The sequence below is a fragment of the Drosophila busckii genome, chromosome 2R (genome assembly GCF_011750605.1).
Source record: "Drosophila busckii strain San Diego stock center, stock number 13000-0081.31 chromosome 2R, ASM1175060v1, whole genome shotgun sequence".
NCBI classification, from domain to species: domain Eukaryota; kingdom Metazoa; phylum Arthropoda; class Insecta; order Diptera; family Drosophilidae; genus Drosophila; species Drosophila busckii.
This window is the reverse complement of record NC_046605.1, coordinates 23,275,289-23,295,835: the sequence shown is the minus strand read 5'-3', so window position 1 is coordinate 23,295,835 and position 20,547 is coordinate 23,275,289. Positions and strand designations below refer to the sequence as shown.

Here is a 20,547-nt window from a genome sequence, read left to right as displayed (position 1 = left end):
GACCTACCAAATTTACAATGTAGTTGCTCGTAGACTGTCCGCAGATTTCAATATAGACAGCGGGATGTACTTGCTCACGCCTTCGTTGCTCTGGCAATACCAATTTGTACCATAGAATTTAGTTCTAGGCTACAATTAAAATAAATAAATAAATAAATAATACTTGCTCACGCTTTATATAAACGTCGCTGCCGGCCCAGTGTAGAATTTCGGTGAAAGTTTCAGCTCTCTTATGGTTTCTGCTGGACAGCAGTCAGGACAATTTTATGGACAGTATTATAGGCTTTTTATAAGCCTACAATTTAACTTAAAGCCAGGAGGACACGAAGAACTATTTTTGTCATTCACTTCCGCTGTGGTATGGTATAGTGAAAGCTAAAAAAGTACTACTTTCGCTTTGTAGCTCGTTTCGCCGAAGTTGGTGGGAAAACCTTTTAAGATTTGAGCTGACAAGCTTATTTAGATCCGGAAAATAGGAGAGAAGAGAATTACAATTTCGAAATATATCTAGTTACCTAGCTAGCTCACATCATACATTAAGGTAGGGGCGTCCAAACGCTGCTTACGGAAGATTATGTCACCAATTCATTCATAAGAAAACACTAACACAAGTATAGATGCCGTTGCCTCAATTTTATTTCAAACACTTAAAAGAAATTAATCATCACCTACTTGTCTAACGTTTGCGAAGTCAATGATAATTTCGTGTATCCAGTGCAGTTTTTATTTTATAAAGTGCACGCATTTCGTCAAAGCAACAACAAAGCTTGCAAAAAATTTTTCACACCACAACAACAAGCACATGAAAGTGTTAAATACGTGTGAAAAATACGAAAAATTTTTTGTGTAATTTGCATTGGTTTATGGCCGGAGCACGTGTGTGTCTATATACACGCATTTGCTCTTCCTATACTCAAGAACAAGTACAATAATTGGACGCATTAAAGTTGGGCGCAACCAACTTTTATACACACTTTGACTGGGGAATCGCAGTAAAGATACGCACTCACTCACAAAAACTTACACACAAGACAGCTAACGCGTCACAGCTCATTTTCAACAGCGACGTTTATATGGCGCGTCAGCAAACGCACCCCGCTGTATATATTGTATATACTATCATATAGTTGCTGAGAAACACGCACTCATACAGACGGACGGACGGACATGGCTATATCGATTCAGTTTGTATTGCTGATCAAGAATATATATACTTTGTACGGTCTGCCACGCATTCTTCTCCCTGTTACATACATTTGCACAAAAATGTCAAAATGTATAAAACCAAATGAGGATACTGAGTATAGAGCTTTAACGCCCCTGCACTAACGCAATGAAGCAAAAAACAAGTTCATCTCGCTTTACGCTAGGAATTTTTGAATCATGCGGAGGGTACAACTGGAATAACAGGAATCGTGTCCAATGTATTCTTAATGCCCTCAGAGAAAAGTTAGACACCATAAAGTTCGATCATATGCAGGACGAACTGAAAGAAAAATATCTTACAAAATTATTATCTCCAATGGTCCACAAGATTTTGGACCATGGGCAGGCAATTATTGAATATCATTCCAAAGTATATTCAATCAGTGATCACTACATTACTTATGTTCGATTATTAATAAGTAACTGCTGAATAGCATATATTATAAACCTTTTCATAATGGAATTTTAATAATATTTTCAATTAATTATTTAAGATCGAGATTTATTTTTACTTACCGATCCACGTTCGATCTAAATATATTGATACGAAGGACGGGGGTATTGTAAAATAATCTACAAAACTGTACATTTCTAACATAAACCAAAGCTTATCGGACGCCGCTATAAACTGTAAAATAGTTTAAATTAAAAAGAAAATATATATTTTAATTGAAATAGGATAACTTATGATAATAAATAATAGTGACAATTGCACTGGCCTTCGCAAGACCTGAATAACATATGATATAGTGCTTCCGACTGGATTTTTTGTACTGATCACGATCACATTTTAAAGATCAGAAGTCAGCCTTTCGTATTAGATGGAAACGTACCACGTCAGGACTTAACGGTTTACCAAAAATAGAAAAAAAAAATTTAGGCGTTTTAGATACTAGTTTTTTGAAAGCAGGACGTAATCGATCATTTTTGACCACATCAGCACAAAAAATCCATTTGGAAAAATGATATCGCATATAACTCGTAAAGCAAAAGTTTATAACTGCTGTCAAGTGCTTTTATTCTAGAGTGTTTATAATAATATATAATGTATTATAAAATAAATTGATTATAGGAGCGTACTTACTCGAATAAAAAAGTAAACCATAAAAAATATATTGAAAGCGAGATCGATTTGTTGAGTAATGTTATTACTCCATTTTTGACAACGTTCAACTTCTTCGCTAGAGGCATCAACAAAGTATATAATAAGAGATGCAATGCTGAGTATGAACACGAGTACGACCTGAAATAAATATAATAAAAACAAAATAAGAGTCGGTTAAAAATTTGTGGGCATAGGCACCAAGAGTAATCGGTGATTTATTGATAAATAAATTTGATCGAAATCTAGACCCCCAGTTTTTCGATGAGATGTTCATTGGTTCAGAATTAGATGCATGGTTCTTACTATTTTATTTGCGATAACCTTTAGACTTTTCTGACATTTTTAGAAGTTTCAATTACGATTAGCTATATAACAATATGAAATATACCATTCATAAAAAAAATGTATTTCTGATTTTCGCAATATTTTCAAACAAGATCATTTTGCTTAAATTTAGTAAAGCAAAAAATAGTAAAATGGTTGTGATACATTAGAAGCTGACATCTAGTTAAAAATAGTTATGCTTAATAAATCAATTTTAAACTTCAATATATTTGTGATGCGACGATATTAAACCTATTTATATTTAGCAAAAAACTAAACAAACACATGAAGGATTTCATAAAAAAGAAAGTCATAAATTTTGTGACTTTTATTAATGCTCGTTTGAACAAATGCAATCGAATGGTTGCAAGGTTTAGGATGCAGCATGAATGTTGGCTTGCATCGCGGTTTCGAATACAATTAAAACGATGTTCCTTTGTTGAAGAAGAACAACCTAAAAATGCAGGACGCCCACGATTAAGCTATGATGAAGAGAGTTCTCGCTTAAAGCACAAATTAGTTGTCGACGCTGCAACGGATTATGGTAATGTAAATCTTCTTACCCATGCTACTGCCGTAGCTGTCACGTTAAGACTCATACAAACCAAAGGTTATTGACCTTTTAAAACCACCAAATGTCACTTTCCCAAATAAATGTGTCAATACAGTTGACGATGAAAGATGACTTGATGACGCATTTGAATTCGGTGCCTATTCTATTAAATTAGATGTTGAATAGGATTAATTTACTAATAGAAAATATATTTAACTAAAGGCCTAAGTGAATTTAATTTTGTTTTCCTTACGAAGTATTATGAGGCGGTAGGGAGGGCGTAGTCTGATCGTGGTATTGGATGAGGGTTTTCATATATAATAACCAAATAGTGTACAAAGTTTTAGGTCTGTATCTACATTTTTCTATTTTCTGCAAAAATGTTTGACATTGCGACCAGAGAATGCCATGCGTGCACCTACCCTAAAAATTACCATAATACTTAAATGGTACTACCCACACAAACAGATGAAACTAAGGCTGTTGCCACAGGACAATTTTTTCATAGGTATCCTGCAATTATTGCATGTCCGCCTACCCATACCCATAACTTGTGAATGCTACCATGGCGCTTTTTTCTAATTGGGACCTGTTTCAATGGATCAGTCATCGAGTCATTTTATTTAATTTTAAACACTTGAGTCTAAGTTATTGACCGATAAAAATATATTATTTAATATGGTTGGGCGCAGCCAACTTTTATATTTACTCACAAACACATTCACATAAAACAGCTAACATGTCACAGCTCGTTTTCGCTGTAGCGAAATTTTGGTTGTGTGGGGGTGCCAACATGTAAGTAACATGGAAATTTTTAGATTTTCTGAACTGTGCGGTCTGTCCGTCTATATGAGCAATAAGAACTTATAATGTCTGAGACTCAAAGTGTAAGCTCTAACAAGCGACGACAGGCAAACCCATTCTGACCCTAACAACTTATTACCAATAAGTATTCTATTGTTTAGTTGTTTCAGTGGCATAAATAAACTAACAATTGTTTTCGCGGTTTTATTGCTGTGTTGTTTTTGTTGGTTTGAGCATCTCTTGTATACGCTCTCTCCAACTTACTCTCTGTTTCTTGTGCTTTCTATTTTTAGAACGGTGCTTGCAATAGTGTGTGTTTCTTGTTGCATTTTTCGTAATTGCGCTCACACAAAACTAACTAACGCTCTCATTTAATATTTAATATGTTAATATTTTTGTTACTCACATACCCCTTCGTAGAGCATATACATTTAGTTAAAATGTTCGCTTGCTGCATTAAAAATTGCAAATGGCAAAGCGATGCAACTGCTGAGTGCATCGGATGCTGGCTGTGCGATAGATTTATACATGTGAAGTGTGCAGGCTTCACGATTAAAGTTAAAGATTCCATTATGAACAAGACCGGCTTAAAATGGTCATGTTGAATTTGTCATTGAAGCTCGAGGCCGACAGTCTAGGTTTATGCGACATACTAAGCTTAATTTTTATGCTCAGCGAAAGAGTTTTAATAAACTCAATGATGAGTTTAAAAGTATGGAGACTCAGTTTAAAGCTCATAAAGTTTTAGACGAATCCCAGTTGGCACCAGCAGTAACACCTAAAAAAACAAATGAAGTAACATTGGTAAACTGTCCAGTACACCTGTTACTGCAGTTTGCCCTAGTATTGTTATAAATGATGAGGCTGGTCCGTCATCTGAAAATTGTAAAAAGAGTGTGTAGATCGCCTGTGATAGTTTCCATACTCCGCGCCCTGCTCTTAAGCCCTTATTAGCTGTTCCTTTACGAACAAGTTTTGTTCTTAGGCTTCGAAACCCGGATATCTTTGGCTGAAGATGTAATTGTTTACATTCAATCAAAAATTCCTTTGGTTAAAAATGTAAATAACTGTAGAAAAATTTAAATTATAAATCTAGAGAGATATCTTCATTTAAATTGAATGTCGCTCCGACACATCCACACGTATTTGTTGTTATTCTTTCTGGCACAAGACTTGCTGTTAACAGAATCTACATTTAAAAAACTAAAAGCATGACCAACTGTGCGTGGCCAAAATAAATGTTTCTTACAGTGAACCTACAACCTAACTAATGAGCAAAAAACAACTTCTTCATTTGTTTAAGTGTAATCAAATATGTTATGAGGCATTTAGTCAAAATTCGCTAAACTATATATAGATAGTAGTTCTTTTGATTATAATGTTCTTGCCTTTACTGAAACCTGGTTAATGCCTGAAATTCTAGTTCAACAATTTCACAAAAAATATACTCACTTATAGATGTTGACCGTCTGTCAGCGGTGGGGTGGTAGGTGCGTAATAGGATTGCCGTTGAACCCGACCTTTATCGATAATTGTTCTTTATCTAAACATTGAATTTGTTGCAGGTTAGAGTGACTGTTGTCAATTTTCTTCTATATACCTGCTCCTAAGTTCCACCTCAATCGATGTTACAATTATAATAACACGCTATCCTAATATACATTAATATCCTCTAAGCTATCTGAAAAGGATTATTTATTAAAGGAGACTTTAATTTACCAGAAATATCTTGGTCCACTATGGATAACTTGGTAGTTCCTACTAGCTCCAACGAGTTCATAAATAATTTACTGGATCTTTCACTTTATGAAATAAATAATGTTCCTAATTGTAACAACCGATTTCTTGATCTTATATTTGTATCGGATCATTCAGCTAGCGCAGTTAGCAGAATAGATCCGATGTGCTTCCGCAAGATTGTATTCACCCAACTTTATAATTACTATAGAGCTACCGCTCTTGAGCAAAACGTGCCAGCCTACAGCAGCGCCTATAGCCTCCTCGTGTTTTTAGAAAGCGACTTTAATAAATTAATTATAAATAAATGCATTTTGTTTATGTTGCAGCAATAACTTAGAAATTGCTTTGTCTCTTTTTTATAACGCCTTAAATAGCTTTTTGAACAATCCGTTCCTCGTAGGCAACCTAGTAGGTCTAAAAAGCCTTTATGGTTTACTAGAGAGTTAGCGGGTTTAAAAAATATAAAATCGCGTTATTTTAAAAGATACAAACGTACAGGGAATAGTATTGATTTTTTGCGCTATTCTACTGCTAAATCTAATTTTAACTTGTTAAATTCTCAACTTTACAACAATTATTTATGTCGTTGTCGGCTTCAGTTTGCTCAGGATCCTAAACAGTTTTATAATTTTGTAAATTCTACACGTAAATCGTCTTCAATACCTAACTATGTTTCTTATGAAAATACTACTGCAAATAATGATCAGGCATCAGCCGATCTATTTGCAGACTTTTTTCAAACAACCTATTCAGTCACTAACAACCTTTTCCTACACACACTACCCTTATAACATCAACAAATCTAATTTTGTGGCGGAGCCTGTGATTAACGAAGACTCAGTATTGCGTGAACTAAATGTAATGAAACCTACGTTCTCTCCAGGACCAGATGGTGTACCCGGTTGCGTACTTAGATATTGCGCTGGTTCACTATATTTACTTTTACATAGATTATTTGCCTTGTCCGTTAAATGTTGCTATTTGCCTCCAATCTGGAAGGAATCTTTTATTATTCCGTTACATAAAAATGGCCCTAGAAGTTATGTAAATAACTATAGGGGTATATCAAAATTGTCTGCTACGCCTAAATTTTTTGAAAAAATTCTTACTTCTCAATTAATGCATTTCAGCAGCTCAATTGTTTCACCTTACCAACATGGTTTTGTGAAACATAAGTCTACTACCACCAATCTACTTGAGTTTTCGTCAATGGTAATCAAAGGTTTTCACAACAATATGCAGACTGATGTTATTTATACTGACTTTAGTAAAGCATTTGACTCTGTTAATCACCGTCTTCTAGTTTATAAATTAAGCTTGATTGGACTTCCAAACAATTTTCTGAAATGGATTTCCAATTACTTAACTAACAGAACTCAAAGGGTGATTTTCAAGTCGGCTGTTTCCAAGCCAGTATTCGTAAGTTGGGTCCCTCAAGGTAAGCATCTTGGTCCTTTGCCCTCTTTAACTCTATTATTACTACTTCCCCTCAGTCATCTATGCATCCAATATTTTGATGTAATGCGATGATGTGAAGGCTGTGTCTATCATTAAGACATGTCATCAGTCCTTTATGCAGACCGATCTTGATTGCTTTTTTAGTTGTGCAAAATAATTTATTTAAACTTAATTGCTCTAAATGTAAATTTATGTCATTCCATAGACACTCGCCTCACATCGCCAACTACTACATGGATCAATTGCCTCTCAACAGATACGGAGTTAATGACTGGGTATCCCTTGATAGTAGCTGAAGTTTTGACAAACATGTTTTGCTTAACTTCAGTAAGGCGATTCACCAGTTCTCGGCTTTATTCAAACGTATGGCTAAAGTAATTTTGCTGACCCCTACACTAACTTAAACTACTTTTATATATCTCTGTTCGACCGGATTCTGAATATGGATCTTGTTTTAGTCTCCACAATACTCGAACCACAGAATTAGTATAGAAAAAAACAAAAAATTTGTATTATTTGCTTCCGGCTATTAACTGATTCCCTGGTGTTGATCTACCATGCTACTCTAGTAGACCTACCTTTTAAATTATCTCCATCCTTTAACTAACGACCGAATCAATGCTTGGCTCATGTTATATTAAATTAATTAAAGGAAATTGACTCTCATATTTGTTTGGGTCACTAATTTCTCGGTTCCTGTTAGTAACTCCCTTAACTCTTAAACTTTGCAACCCAACTAACTATTATGCATGAGCCTTTTCGAGTTTATGTGCTGATTATAATAACTTATTCTGTTTCAACACGAGACCTCAGAAGTTTATACTAGCGGTGTAATTTAAGCTTACCTACATATTAACAATTAATCTTTAATCCAGATCTGATTGGGTTTTCCCCAATCCTTCCCAATCCTTGCAACAAATGTTGGGTCTGTTTAACACTCCCAATATTTAAGGTTTTAAAAATAAAGATATAATTATAAATTGCCTTTAAACTTAATTTTACATATTTTATATATAAATACTATAATGTAATTTTTTCTTTTGCTGTCGACTGCTCTTAGTTGACATTAAATAAATAAATAAAAAAATAAATGTTGGCAAGCAACAAAGCAGAAACATTTTTAGAATTAATCGAAACTCACCCCTCATTAAAATCTATTTTAAAGATCAATACAATTGTCTGTATTCTTAATTGAGTACTTTTTTTTATACACTATGACAATTTTTGTAAAAAATGGAAAAGGGTATTATGAAGTTGCTCACATGTATGTAACAGAGAAAGGAAAGATGGCTGACCCCATAAAGTATATATATTTTGATCAGCTGAACAGCTGAGTCCCGATATAACAATGTCCGCTGTCCGTCCGTCCGTCGTTGAGTGGTGTTCCCCAATCATATAAGATGCTAGAAGCAACCAAATTGTATGCTAGTGCCCCTATATCCAGGACACTACCTTTATATTTTTTTTTTTAATAGTTGGGCCTCCCAAATCGAAAAAAACAATATATAAGGCATGCAAAAAATCTTTAAAAATCCGACAAAATCACAAAAGCCCTATCTTTTTTTCGCACCGATTGGTGCAAGTTCAGAAAACGATCGATAAAATAGCTTAGAAATAATTTCATTTCAAGTTTAATATAGACAGCGGGGACACGTGGCTGACGTGCGCCAATACAAACGTCGCCTGCCGACGCACGCGCGCGTCGCTGCTGACGCAACAATTCGCGAAAACGAGCTGAGACGCGTAGCTTGCTTTGTGGTAATGTTTTGTGAGTGCATTTGGATAAACCCTGTCAAAGTGTATTAAATGTTGGTGCGCCCAACTTTAACCTGTCCACTTGTTTTAATTTCTATAGGATATCTAAATTCCGACACTCATTGAAAAATGTTGATAAGAATCCACCAGTTATACTAACAAGGAAACACTACGACAATATCTATGGTTTATGTAATTATTATACTCACCAAAATTCGACCAGTTGTTGTTTGACCCGAGATAAGTTCTCCAGCCCAGTCTTTTGCTTCTGTCATAAATGTACCTTCAAATTCCTGTTTGTTACGTGAAGCTTTCTGTTCCTTTTGTTTTGGATCGTTGGGACCCAGGTCCGGCTCTTTGCGGCAGCAAATAAATGCAAATGCACGCCATAGCAGCACAATAAGCAAGCCAGCAAGGAATGTAAAAATGCTCGATAGCAAAAAACACCAATATTTTCGAACTTTAAGACAATCATCGGCATCGAATGGTGAATCTGTTGGATCATCAGCCAATGATTCGACAGTGCTTTGATCACACCCCGACATCCCCTGTTAAATGATAAAAAAAAATATTATATATATTAGCTTATTATTATAAATATAATATATTAAAATACACCAATATCAATAATGAAGCATAGTGCAAGAAACAGTTATGTACACATTACCTTTATATGTGCTTAATTCAGCATACACAAAATTAAGTATGTAAAATATATGAAAATTGTATAAACATATTGTATAGGCATTGATAAATATCAAATTATGACACACAATCTATAATATAATTATAGTTAATCGATTGTTTTAAAATATAGATTGGCAAAATAAATGGAAAAAGTATGAGCTACGTACACTCTTTGTACTTGTGCGCTAATTCTTAGTTTGCCAACTTAATCCTATGCAGTGTCGACAGCTGGTCATTGCCGCAACTAATGGCTATTAACTAATTTAATTTAATTGCCTACAATCTTTTAACATACATATGTACGTATTTATTGTAAACTTTACACATAGGATGTTTTGAATCTCTATCAAATATAAGATGGAATTTAAAGCGCATAATATTTAATTGTTACACTATTAAGCCTTAGTTGAAGGATTTTAAAGTTATTCTTGAGTATCTTGTACGTAGCCCACATCCGAACGCTATCCACGATAGTGGTAAAAAAAAAAACACAACCTTCCAAGGTAACAAAACAAGTGAATTCTTAGACTAACTTTCAGGCAATTCCTTAGACTTAAAGCTTAAACGACGATTTTATGAATACCTTGAAATAACAGAAAATATTTTAAACTGTCTGTGTTTTTTACACACTACTTAGTGTATCAACACAAAAAAGACAGTTTCCACATCATTTATTAAAACTAGCGTCGTTTTAAAAACATAAAGTAATCGTAACTATATTTGTACAGTACACTAACATTTGCGTCGAATTAATACTTATGTACAAAAACTGCCTGTAAATATATAAACTCACACACATTGATATTATTATATTTTCAAATGGACATTTATATAAATATATAATGATGATGAGTATCTCTGTCGAAGTAGCAAACTGACGACATCAACTGGGGCAATAGCACGGCCAAACACAACGTAATAAAGAACTTAGCCCTCCTTTAAAAATAGGCACAAACAAGTCTTTTATTTTTAACGTGATCTCGCAATTGACGACAAAGTCATTTGCCTAAAATGTCAACTACATTAAAGTATTTTCATAAATGCTTTATTAAATTACAAATTAGAACATACTGGATTATTGCAGAAAAATATGACAAACTTGTTTTGTTTTTAATTTTTTTTATTATTATCCATATATATTTGTATTCTATACACATACACATGCACATATAGTGTAAATACTTATGTATGTATATTGGTATGTTGGTTTATCAAACTATGGATGGATATGAATCGCTTACACGTGCATATACATACAAACCGCGTGTGACAAGAACTATTTAAAACATAATTAGGATGGGACCGAGTATGAACCACACGAGTCGCACACCAACTAAAAACTAAATAAATGCCTTAGAATACAAGCAGCAGTAGCACTTTCATGCTACCGCTTCAGCTCGCAAATTTGCTATCTTCTATCAAGCCAATTATATATTAGTGTAACACTATCTCTTTCTCCCTTTGACCAATTTTTTCCCTCTATCGTATCTTTAATATTACATTTGCGAAAAACATAAACTAAATTCAAAACGAGCACTCTTAAGTAGAAATGACATACAAATAATATGTACATCTCTACATATGTATGTATATAATGTAAATATATATATTTCATTTACAAATATACTTACAAAGTTCCTAAAGAAACCAAAATGAAAATAACGAAAGTAATTTTGTTTCTTTACTATGCACAGTAGCCGATTGGGCATTTCTAGTGGAATAAAATTAATAACGTCCAATATCTTAAATTGTTTATTTTAGAAGGTTAGAAAAAAAAAAAAATGTATGAATGTTTTTTAGTATAAGTATACAATATATTAATAATATATAACATTATAATTTTACTATTATGCGTACATTGACATTTTTAAATATACAGCGTTGTATTCTACAAAATACAGATAAAAACAAGTGGACGATTAAAGTTAGGCGCAACCAACTTTTATATACACTTTAACTAGAGCATCGCGGCACACACCGCCTGCGTCGGCAGCGACGTTTGTATGACGCGTCAGCAAGCGCACCCGCTGTCTATATTGAAAATTTGAATGTGAATAACTCCTAAGTTATTAACTCGAACTTTCTAACTTTTTGGAATTGGTCAAAACCATAACCAAGCGTTTTTGTGATTTATTTAAGATTTTAAAATATTTTTTTTTTTGCCTAATTTCGTTTTTTTTCGGTCGTGCTGTCTTGCTGATCAAGAATATACTTTGTGAGGTCTGCCACGTCTCCTTCTCCCTGTTTTTTACAAAAATGTCAAAGTGTATAATAAGTGGATGCATTAAAGTTGGGCGCAACCAACTTTTATACACACTTTGACTAGGACAGCAAACATACGCATGCACTCACAAACCCATACACACAAAACAGCCGGCGCGACACAGCTCGTCGCTGTAGCGTTCGCACCGGCGGTAACGACTGCATCGGCAGCTGACAGAGCTATTTGTGATATTAATTGCCTAATATTGAGGGTGTAATCCTTTTTTTTTCGATTTGCAGGAGAGGGGGAAGGAAATAAAAAAATATAAAAATAAAAGCGTTTGGGTTTGGGTCACTATGCTTGGTGGTTTGGGTATTGGAGCACACATACAAAATTTGGTGGCTCTAGCTCTTATAGTTGCTGAGAAACAGTCGCTCATACATACAGACGGACGGACAGACGGCCATGGCTATATCGAGTCAGTTTGTCTTGCTGATCAAGAATATATAAAGGGGCCTGTCACGCCTCTTTCTCCCTGTAACATACACAACTTAATAATACCCTTTTCAATTTCTTGTAAAAATGTCAAAGTGTATAAAAATGACAGGTTACGACTGAGTAAGTACAACAAGAACGCAAAAATCTTGGGCGCAGTCAACTTTGTGATACACTTTCACTAACAAATACAAATTTAGCAACTTATACGTCACAGCACATTTTCGCTGTACTTCAGCAGCGACGAAAGTTTGGCGCGTCAGCAAAAGCATTCCGCTGTCTATACGGAAAGCTGAAATTTGTATATTTTTTGAATTTAAAACGGATTAGTTTTTTAATTTGCGGCGAGGCGAGTAAGTTCTTCTTACTCATTCCGGCAGTCAGACGGACGGACATGTCCGACTCAGCTTGTCTTGCTGATCACGAATATATACACTTTATAAGGTCTGCCACGACTCATACTGTCGGTTACATACATTTGCATGACTTTATGATACCCTCTTTATAAAAATAAAAAGAGGTGTATAAAAAAGACAAGCAGGTTGACAAGTTGTCAAATAATAAGTAGATAGATATGAGTGATTTATGGAGGAAACTTATTGACCGCTAAAATTACGGCGCTACCATGGTTGAAAATAATATGGCACTGAATTCATTTTCGGCATCAGCAAATCATTTTTCGCGGTTTTGCATCACTGTGTATTCTCATTATTCAGCCAAGAGGTGCCGTTTTGCATCGGTAAATTTGTAGGCAGTCGGCACTCAAATATAAGTATGTGTTTTCATGTACTTAAAAAGGCCAAGCATAAGCAGAGCCCCTGCTTATGCAGAAATTTTTAACAAAATTCAAACATAATTATCTATTACTAAAATTACTTTTACGAAATGCAGCAAAAATAAACTGAAATTTTCATGTGTAGTTGTTCAGCAAAATGCCGCCCAATCAAAATTACTTTTAGAAACGGCACGCGATACAAATCTAAATTTTCACAAAAAATCTATAAAAAAATGTCGAATAAAATACAGAAAGTCTCAATTTTTCTATTAATAACAATGACATTCACAAACAGATAGAAATTTGAAATTTTCAATAAAAATTATCCAAAATCAATGATTATTTTTCAATTCAAAAGTTTTCTTTAAATCCAAAATTTATTAAAAGGTTCAACATCGATCAAATGAAAAGTTATCGAAAAGTCCAAAAGTTAATAAATATTTCAAAATATATCGGAAACTCCAAGAATTATCAAAACGTTTGGAAAAAATTATTATAAAAGAAAAATTTAAATTGAAAAAAAGTGATACAGAAATGTACAGAGATTTAAGCTTTGTAAAACTCTTCAATTTTAAGGAAATTAAAAATAATTAAACTGTGAAAATAGACGAGGAATATGCCTATACACTTTTTTATTTTTAACATAATTATTAAAAAGCCTCTGTAAATACACATATATACTGTGTCAATTCAGCTACGACAATGTTTTTATACAGCGATCGTTTTCTGCTGTTGCTTCGACTTTCGGCTTTCTCAAACGCTTAAGCACAAGCAGCAGCAACATAAATGAAACTTTTCGCAACTTTTCAAACACTACTAGTATTGCAAGGCCGTTAGTCTTCAGACCACGACTACCCGTTTTGCATTGCTATTACGTTGCGACTGTGTTTTTTGTTAGAACAACGTCAGAAACAGTGTTGGGCGTGATGTGTTGACAACAAGAACATTTTTTGTGCGCCTGTGAATAAATGTTTGTCTTAAGTTTTTGTTTTGAATAGTGGGTTTATTAAAAAATTATTATTTATTAGAAATTAGTCTTAATACTCCTACTTTAAAAAGTCACTGATATGAACATTACCAACCGATAATTAATTTAGACAAAACCATGTAGACGCATTGAAGTTGGACGCAACCACTTTTATATACACTTTGACAAGGGCATCGCGCACTCACAACCTCATACATATAAAACAGCCAGCGCGTCACAACTCATTCTCGCTGTAGCGTCGGCAGCGATACTTGCATGATGCGTTAGCAAGAGCACCCCACAGTCTATATTGAAAATTGATATGCGAAAAAATCCGATCGGTGTGACATACCCTATGTGCGATTTAATTAGCCAAATTTGGTTGATCTAGCTCTGATAGTCTCTGAGTTCTCGTTGCTCTTACAGACAGACAGTCGTACATATATCGACTCAGTTTTTCTAGCTAATCAAGAATATATGTATGTATATACTTTATGGTGTCTGCCACACCTTCTTCTCCCTGTTACATACATACAGCTTCATTATACTCTTTTCCATTTTTTATATAAATGTCAAAGTGTATAAAAAAAACTTCCCCACAAATACTTTGTTTTCTCATTCATCAGCAATAAGCCAAGCTGTTTGTTTGTGTGAATTAAAGAGATTTATTTTTCAAGTTTGCTTAGATTGTTACTTATATTACTTATATTTAGTTACCTATTTCTAGAGCTTCTGATATCGCGCTTGCCCACTTCATTACTAAAGCTAAAATTCTGTACCTGCTTATCAACCAAATGCGTGGTGAATAATGCATTATACACTATTGTACGTTCATTAAATTATCTACTTAATGTACAGGCGGCACGTAATATGTATCTATCTATCCTATTGATATGCACAAAATGCCGACGGCGCCTGGGCCAGAAAGACAAAACGCAGCACTAAATGCAAAAGGTTAACGGAATATTTTGAAAACAGCCTGGTGTTTGTCTGACTGTTTGACGATTGACTTGGTGTTGAAGAGCAATCGGCTAGCATGTTTGGCGCTTGCTTACTGCTTTGATTACGTATGTATATGCATGTACGAACGAATAATATATTTTGTTATTGTATATTACATTATTTATTATCAATAATTAATTGTTGTTTTTACACTGACTTTGCATCAAATTAGGTAATACAAAATTATATATAAAATCCTTAATACATATAGGTGGTCAGCTCGAACATATTAATTCATGCGTGTTTTTAATTTACTTATTTTTCATTATTATAGCACTAAGCATACAATGTTATATGTTCAGTGATTAATAGCAGGGGTGCCCAATTGCTGCTTATGGCACCAATACACCAAAATAAAAACACAAATACATAAATGAAAACGTTTTTATACACTTTGACATTTTTGTAAAAAATGGAAAAGGGTATTATGAAGTCATATTTGCACGTATGTACAGGAAGAAGGAGGCGTCGCAGACCCAACAATGTATATATATTCTTGATCAGAAAGACAAACTGACTCGATATAGCTATGCTCGTCTTTCCGTCCGTCCGTCTGAGTGTTTGAGCAACTGTTTCTCAGCAACTATAAGAGCTAGAGCAACAAAATTTTGTATGTACGTGCACCTATACCTAAACCCAAATAAATCACAAATACGCCATGTCATGAGTTTGTCGAAAATTTCAGAACGATCGGATAAATAACTTAGGAATTATTTAGATTTCAATTTTCAATACAGACAGCGGGGTGCGCTTGCTGACGCGTCATACAAACGTTGCTAACGCTACAGCGAAAACGAGCTGTTACGCGTTTGCTGTTTGTGTGTATGTATTTGTGAGTGCATGCGTGTGTTTACTGCGATACCCTAGTTCACTTGTTTTTACTTTAAGTTTCTGCAGATTGAAAAACATTTTCATAATCTTATTTTCTACAAAATAAATTGTCAATATTAATTTCAGTTTCTGTCAATGATAATTTTGATAAGGTCTCCAAATGATTGCCAATTTGAGCATTTTTTAAGAACAATGGTAGCACCCTAAAAAAGCAAGCGCGAGCATACGCGCACACAGAAAACACATGCACACACAACACAAATTATGTGTGCACCGCACAACGAAACACACAAGAAAAGGTCAGTGTGATTCAGCCACACAGAAGAGAAGAGACACAAGATCCGATTAGCTGGCATAAACATAAGAGAGAAACTAATCTAATCTTGCTGTCTCGCTCTGTTTGCATTGGCAGCAGACTTTTTTTCAGGCTATTTGTAATCCAATGTATACGCTGATAAGCCAAGAGCCATAACTCAACTCAAAGACAACATACGGCGAGAAATCGTGAGCTAAGTCTACAATTAAAATTCTGTATGGAGGCACATAAATAATCACTGATTCAATTTTCTGCAGAATTTGCGTATTGATGACCACTCCTATACTGATCAGCACTGAATTATTAGCAGCAAATTTAGTTACCAAACTATCTTATGCTTACCTTAAACGCGGGCAGCAACTGGTCACGAAGCGTAGCGTAGGAAGCCATAGATAACGCTACTTATAGTGTTTAATTGCTCGAACTATAATGTACCAACTCCTCTTAGATCTTCCGAGATTCGTCTTAAAGGTATAAATGTGTTACCATAACACACTTTATTCATCTTTTTTTTTTTGTTGTTTTCAATGACTATATTATAACATGCTTGAACATTGGATCGTTTGGCATCCCATTAACACACGCACGACTCACATAACAGCTAACTCTTCATAATACTTCATAATAATAAAAGGATGCGTGACAGTATCATCTGTAGCAACTTGGCTTCAGAATAAAAAATCAAAATGATTTACATATGAAAAATTATATACATATTATACTGCCCTAAAAAAGAACGATATAGTGTTTTCGAATATTTCTCGTCACCTTTTTTGCAGAAAAATAGTGTTGTACGCTAAAATAAAAAAAGTATTTTAAGGCATTTTTAACAAGGTATACTACTAAGAACTTTTTTGGCATGACCCAATAGGCCATTGTGCTAAGTCGGACGGCACTATTGCAGTGGTTGCGCCCATAGGCCAAGCATAAATAAAAATCATAACAAAAATGTACGAAAAGTAAACAATTGTAAACAAAAATTCCCAAGGCGGAAATATAACGGAACTTTCTAAAAACAGAATAAAAGTTGTGAACACGTGTTTATTTGCAAATCGCAGCTGCGCGCATCGCGAATGTTTCACAACAAAACCGAGCCCTAAAGTGGTCAGATTATTAATTACGTTCCCAAATTAATAGTATTTGTAATGGATTTTCTATAAAATGAAATAATATTATATATGTTAATAATAATTATTATTTTTATATTAATATGAATTAATACATGTTTTTTGTCTATTTTGAGAACTAGCTGAAGTTTTAGCGGTGACCCCATAAAAATCAACAATTAGTTTGTGTGCCAGTGTGTTTGTATGTCTTTAAAGGTAAGAAATGTTTCAAAATTTTCTGCCGAAATTTGCCGATGTTCCTAAAATCGAAAAAGAAAAAGTCTACACGTATTATGAAACAGATCATGTCGTCCAAAATTAAGTAATCGTGCTAATTATTGATGCAAATTTTACTACGAGAATGTTAGCTTAGGAACTAAATACGTGTAAAAAAAACTGATTTGAAAATTTTGACCGAAGATTTGGGTAAAAAAAACGTCAGTGGGCGTTTTGTTCCACACGAATTAAATGAAAACCAAAAAACTGCTGAGAAGACTTTCTTCATTCATTCATCGATCCTAACTGGTGATGACCATGTCTCATGTTTAAGTCTAACCCTGAAACCAAACATCAATCTGCTGCATGGAAGTCAGGTAATACGTGCACACTTTGTCTTTTTGTAAAATGGCATCTGTGATCTGAGTCGCATGAAGTTAGGTGCCTTTAAAAGAGGATGAATATATCAGTTTAACGCTGCAAATTGTCAAAAGATGGGCTGCAGGGTTTATTGGGTATATGAAATTTTTCCCAAATGCAGCAAGTCAAAATAAATATTCTGAAATATATTTTATTGTTCAATCAGAATGCTTCCAACGCTTTATTATATGAATTTATTACCTAGCAAAGTCATATTTAAATCAGGGGCGTCCAGCCCTATGCTCAGTGTGCTCATTTGTTTTCGTAATTGCTCTTCAGCATAGGAAGAGCAAATGCGAATATATATACGCGCTCCTTCCATAAGCCAATGCAAATTTACACAAACAATTTTTCGAATTTTTTTTTGTCTCGCCTGTGCGAGCATAGCAACAACACTTCATGTGTTTGTTGTTGCCTTGTCTCGACTGCGCAAGCGTAGCAACAACACTTTCATGTGTTTGTTGTTGTGTCAAAAATTTTTTTGCGAGCTTTGTTGTTGCTTTGATGCGTTTTTTACTCTCGAAAAAGTCGATAGTCATCATACATTGCGCCACCTGGTTGCACAGCTGGAAACTCCGATACTTCTAGAGTGCCAATCTGTGCAACCGTACAATCGTTCGCATGGCCGTTGGAGTTATTTGTTAACTACTCTCCTCCTGAAAAGGTCTGACCGTCCTCGGGCATGTTTATTCTGACGATCACTTCAGCAATTTGTTGACCATCGCCAGATCGGCGCCCCAGATCGGCTTCTACTTTTCCTTCAACATATAGGGGCGTCAACTTGTTGCCCAACCTCCTATTGGTCTTTACCAGCACTTTCTCACCCGTTTCAAACACTCTGCTCTATCTATCCTTGTTGCGCGAGGGGATTAGGATGCGAAGAAAGCTTGCTGTCATATTTTACTTGTGCATCTCATTCAACATCTCTGAACTGGTTTGAATATTTAGAACTTTCCGTATTGTTTTTCGTTCGAAACGTTACCGCACGGTGCCCCGGTGATAGTTCTTAGGATTTTTGACTGGATCTCTGGACAATATCCATGTTGCTATTGCTAGCGTTCCCCCATATTGGGAGCCATAGGTCCAGCTGGGTTTTAGTTACGGAATTGTAAAGCAGGACCTTGTATCAAGGCGAGAGAGGACCGGCGTTGATAAGCCAGTGGGAGGCTACTGGCTTTTTTTAGTTGCGTTCTCTGCTGGCTTTCGATGTGCTACGGCCATGTGAGTCTCTGTCGGGTGTACTCAAATACGGTCACTTCGTTTGCTTGCGGCAGTGCGGAATGCGTTTAGTGTGAAGCTGGTGGACACATTTTGCCTGTTTAGGGAGTAACCTAACATGTTCAGACCATAGCATCTCACGCAAATTTACATTGTCATAATGATAGGACTCTAAATATCTGCATCTCACTCGCAAAATTTCCTGTCAATATACATAATTCGACTCTAATAATTTGAGTGTATTATTAGGAAGCGTTGTTCTGATCTTATGCGATGTGAATGTGAATTTTTTTATGGATTCTAGATAGTGGATTTATCCGAGTCAGCAATGCCATTTTTCAAAAGTTTTGACAGGCATGCATAGTTAGGCTTATGGGACTCGTCACCCTCACCGATCTTCATTTGTGTGTCTTTGCCCTCGGCTCATTGTATCATTATTTATATTGACTTTCTTCCAATCCTCTGGGAATAACCAAAGCTTGTGAACGCAGTGAGAGGTTGCGCGAGGGACAAACTTGCACAATATGCAGCTCAATAATCATTTTGGCGTTATTTGGTGGAAGCCTGGTGATTTCGGGTTCAACTGGTTTTTGCTGATGTGTGCGATTTCGTTGGGCGTTTGCTCTGTTGAAAGCTGAGAGTACACTTGTTAATGTTGGTCATGTGAATGAATTTGTGGCAGGAATTGCTGAAACACATTTTCAAGGTGTCCCGCAAATGTTTTGGCTCTGTCTCATCACGCGGGCCAGCCGCCTAGTTGTTTCTTTAGCATAAGCATCACAGTTTCTGTTGGTGGGCATAGAGTTGAATGAGCTTTCCACAGTGAGTTCTTCGTAGAAGAAGATGATAGTTGCGATGTAGCGATGTTGAGCTATTTGCTTCTTGTTGTTTTACACCGCTTTGGTAAGCTTCGGGGGCGTCCTTTAGCCTTTGACGTGCACTAGCGACCTGTGATGCACTGCCATTCTGTCAACGCTCGCTTTCTAGAACGTAGTTGCTCTTGCTGATTTGTCTTCATTGTGTGTAAAGAGTGTAGGCACTTGGTGCGTTGAGGAGTTGCAATGGCGGGCTGCGGTGACAAAATTGGACTTTAGTGTTTGATAAGGCTGTCGATATCCTCTTTAACGTTGAGTACAGGATTAGCTCAATGGGTAAACTTATATTTCCTATAGCAGATCCATTTGGTTTTGTGTGATGTCAATCTAAGCGGTTATCATCAGTTACTGGATGACTGAGTAAATTAATTAGGACGGGTGAGTGGTCAGCCTGAGAAATCTGAGAGACTTTTGGCACGATTCAATTTCCGGAGGTTATTTTGGTATTGGAAGTCTAAGATTACAAGTCAGGCATTTTATTTGGGTCGTGC

General features: G+C 35.3%; 1 protein-coding gene across 36 annotated transcripts in view; it reads right to left on the bottom strand.

Annotated features, from left to right (window-relative positions):
- Positions 1–20,547, bottom strand: part of LOC108603137 (calcium-activated potassium channel slowpoke) — a 101,987-nt gene that overhangs the window by 69,094 nt on the left and 12,346 nt on the right. For 35 of the 36 annotated variants that reach the window (XM_017991661.2, XM_033293099.1, XM_033293081.1 and 32 more), the window contains exons 1-4: positions 10,874–10,959; positions 9,155–9,493; positions 2,291–2,449; positions 1,723–1,834 (exon numbers count right to left, since the gene is read on the bottom strand). In XM_017991661.2, the coding sequence (XP_017847150.2) occupies positions 1,723–1,834; positions 2,291–2,449; positions 9,155–9,490 (607 nt within the window). In that variant the 5' untranslated portion in view covers positions 9,491–9,493; positions 10,874–10,959. Of the gene's footprint in view, positions 1–1,722; positions 1,835–2,290; positions 2,450–9,154; positions 9,494–10,873; positions 10,960–20,547 lie in introns of those variants that run through there. The other variant, XM_033293082.1, reaches the window with a different exon arrangement.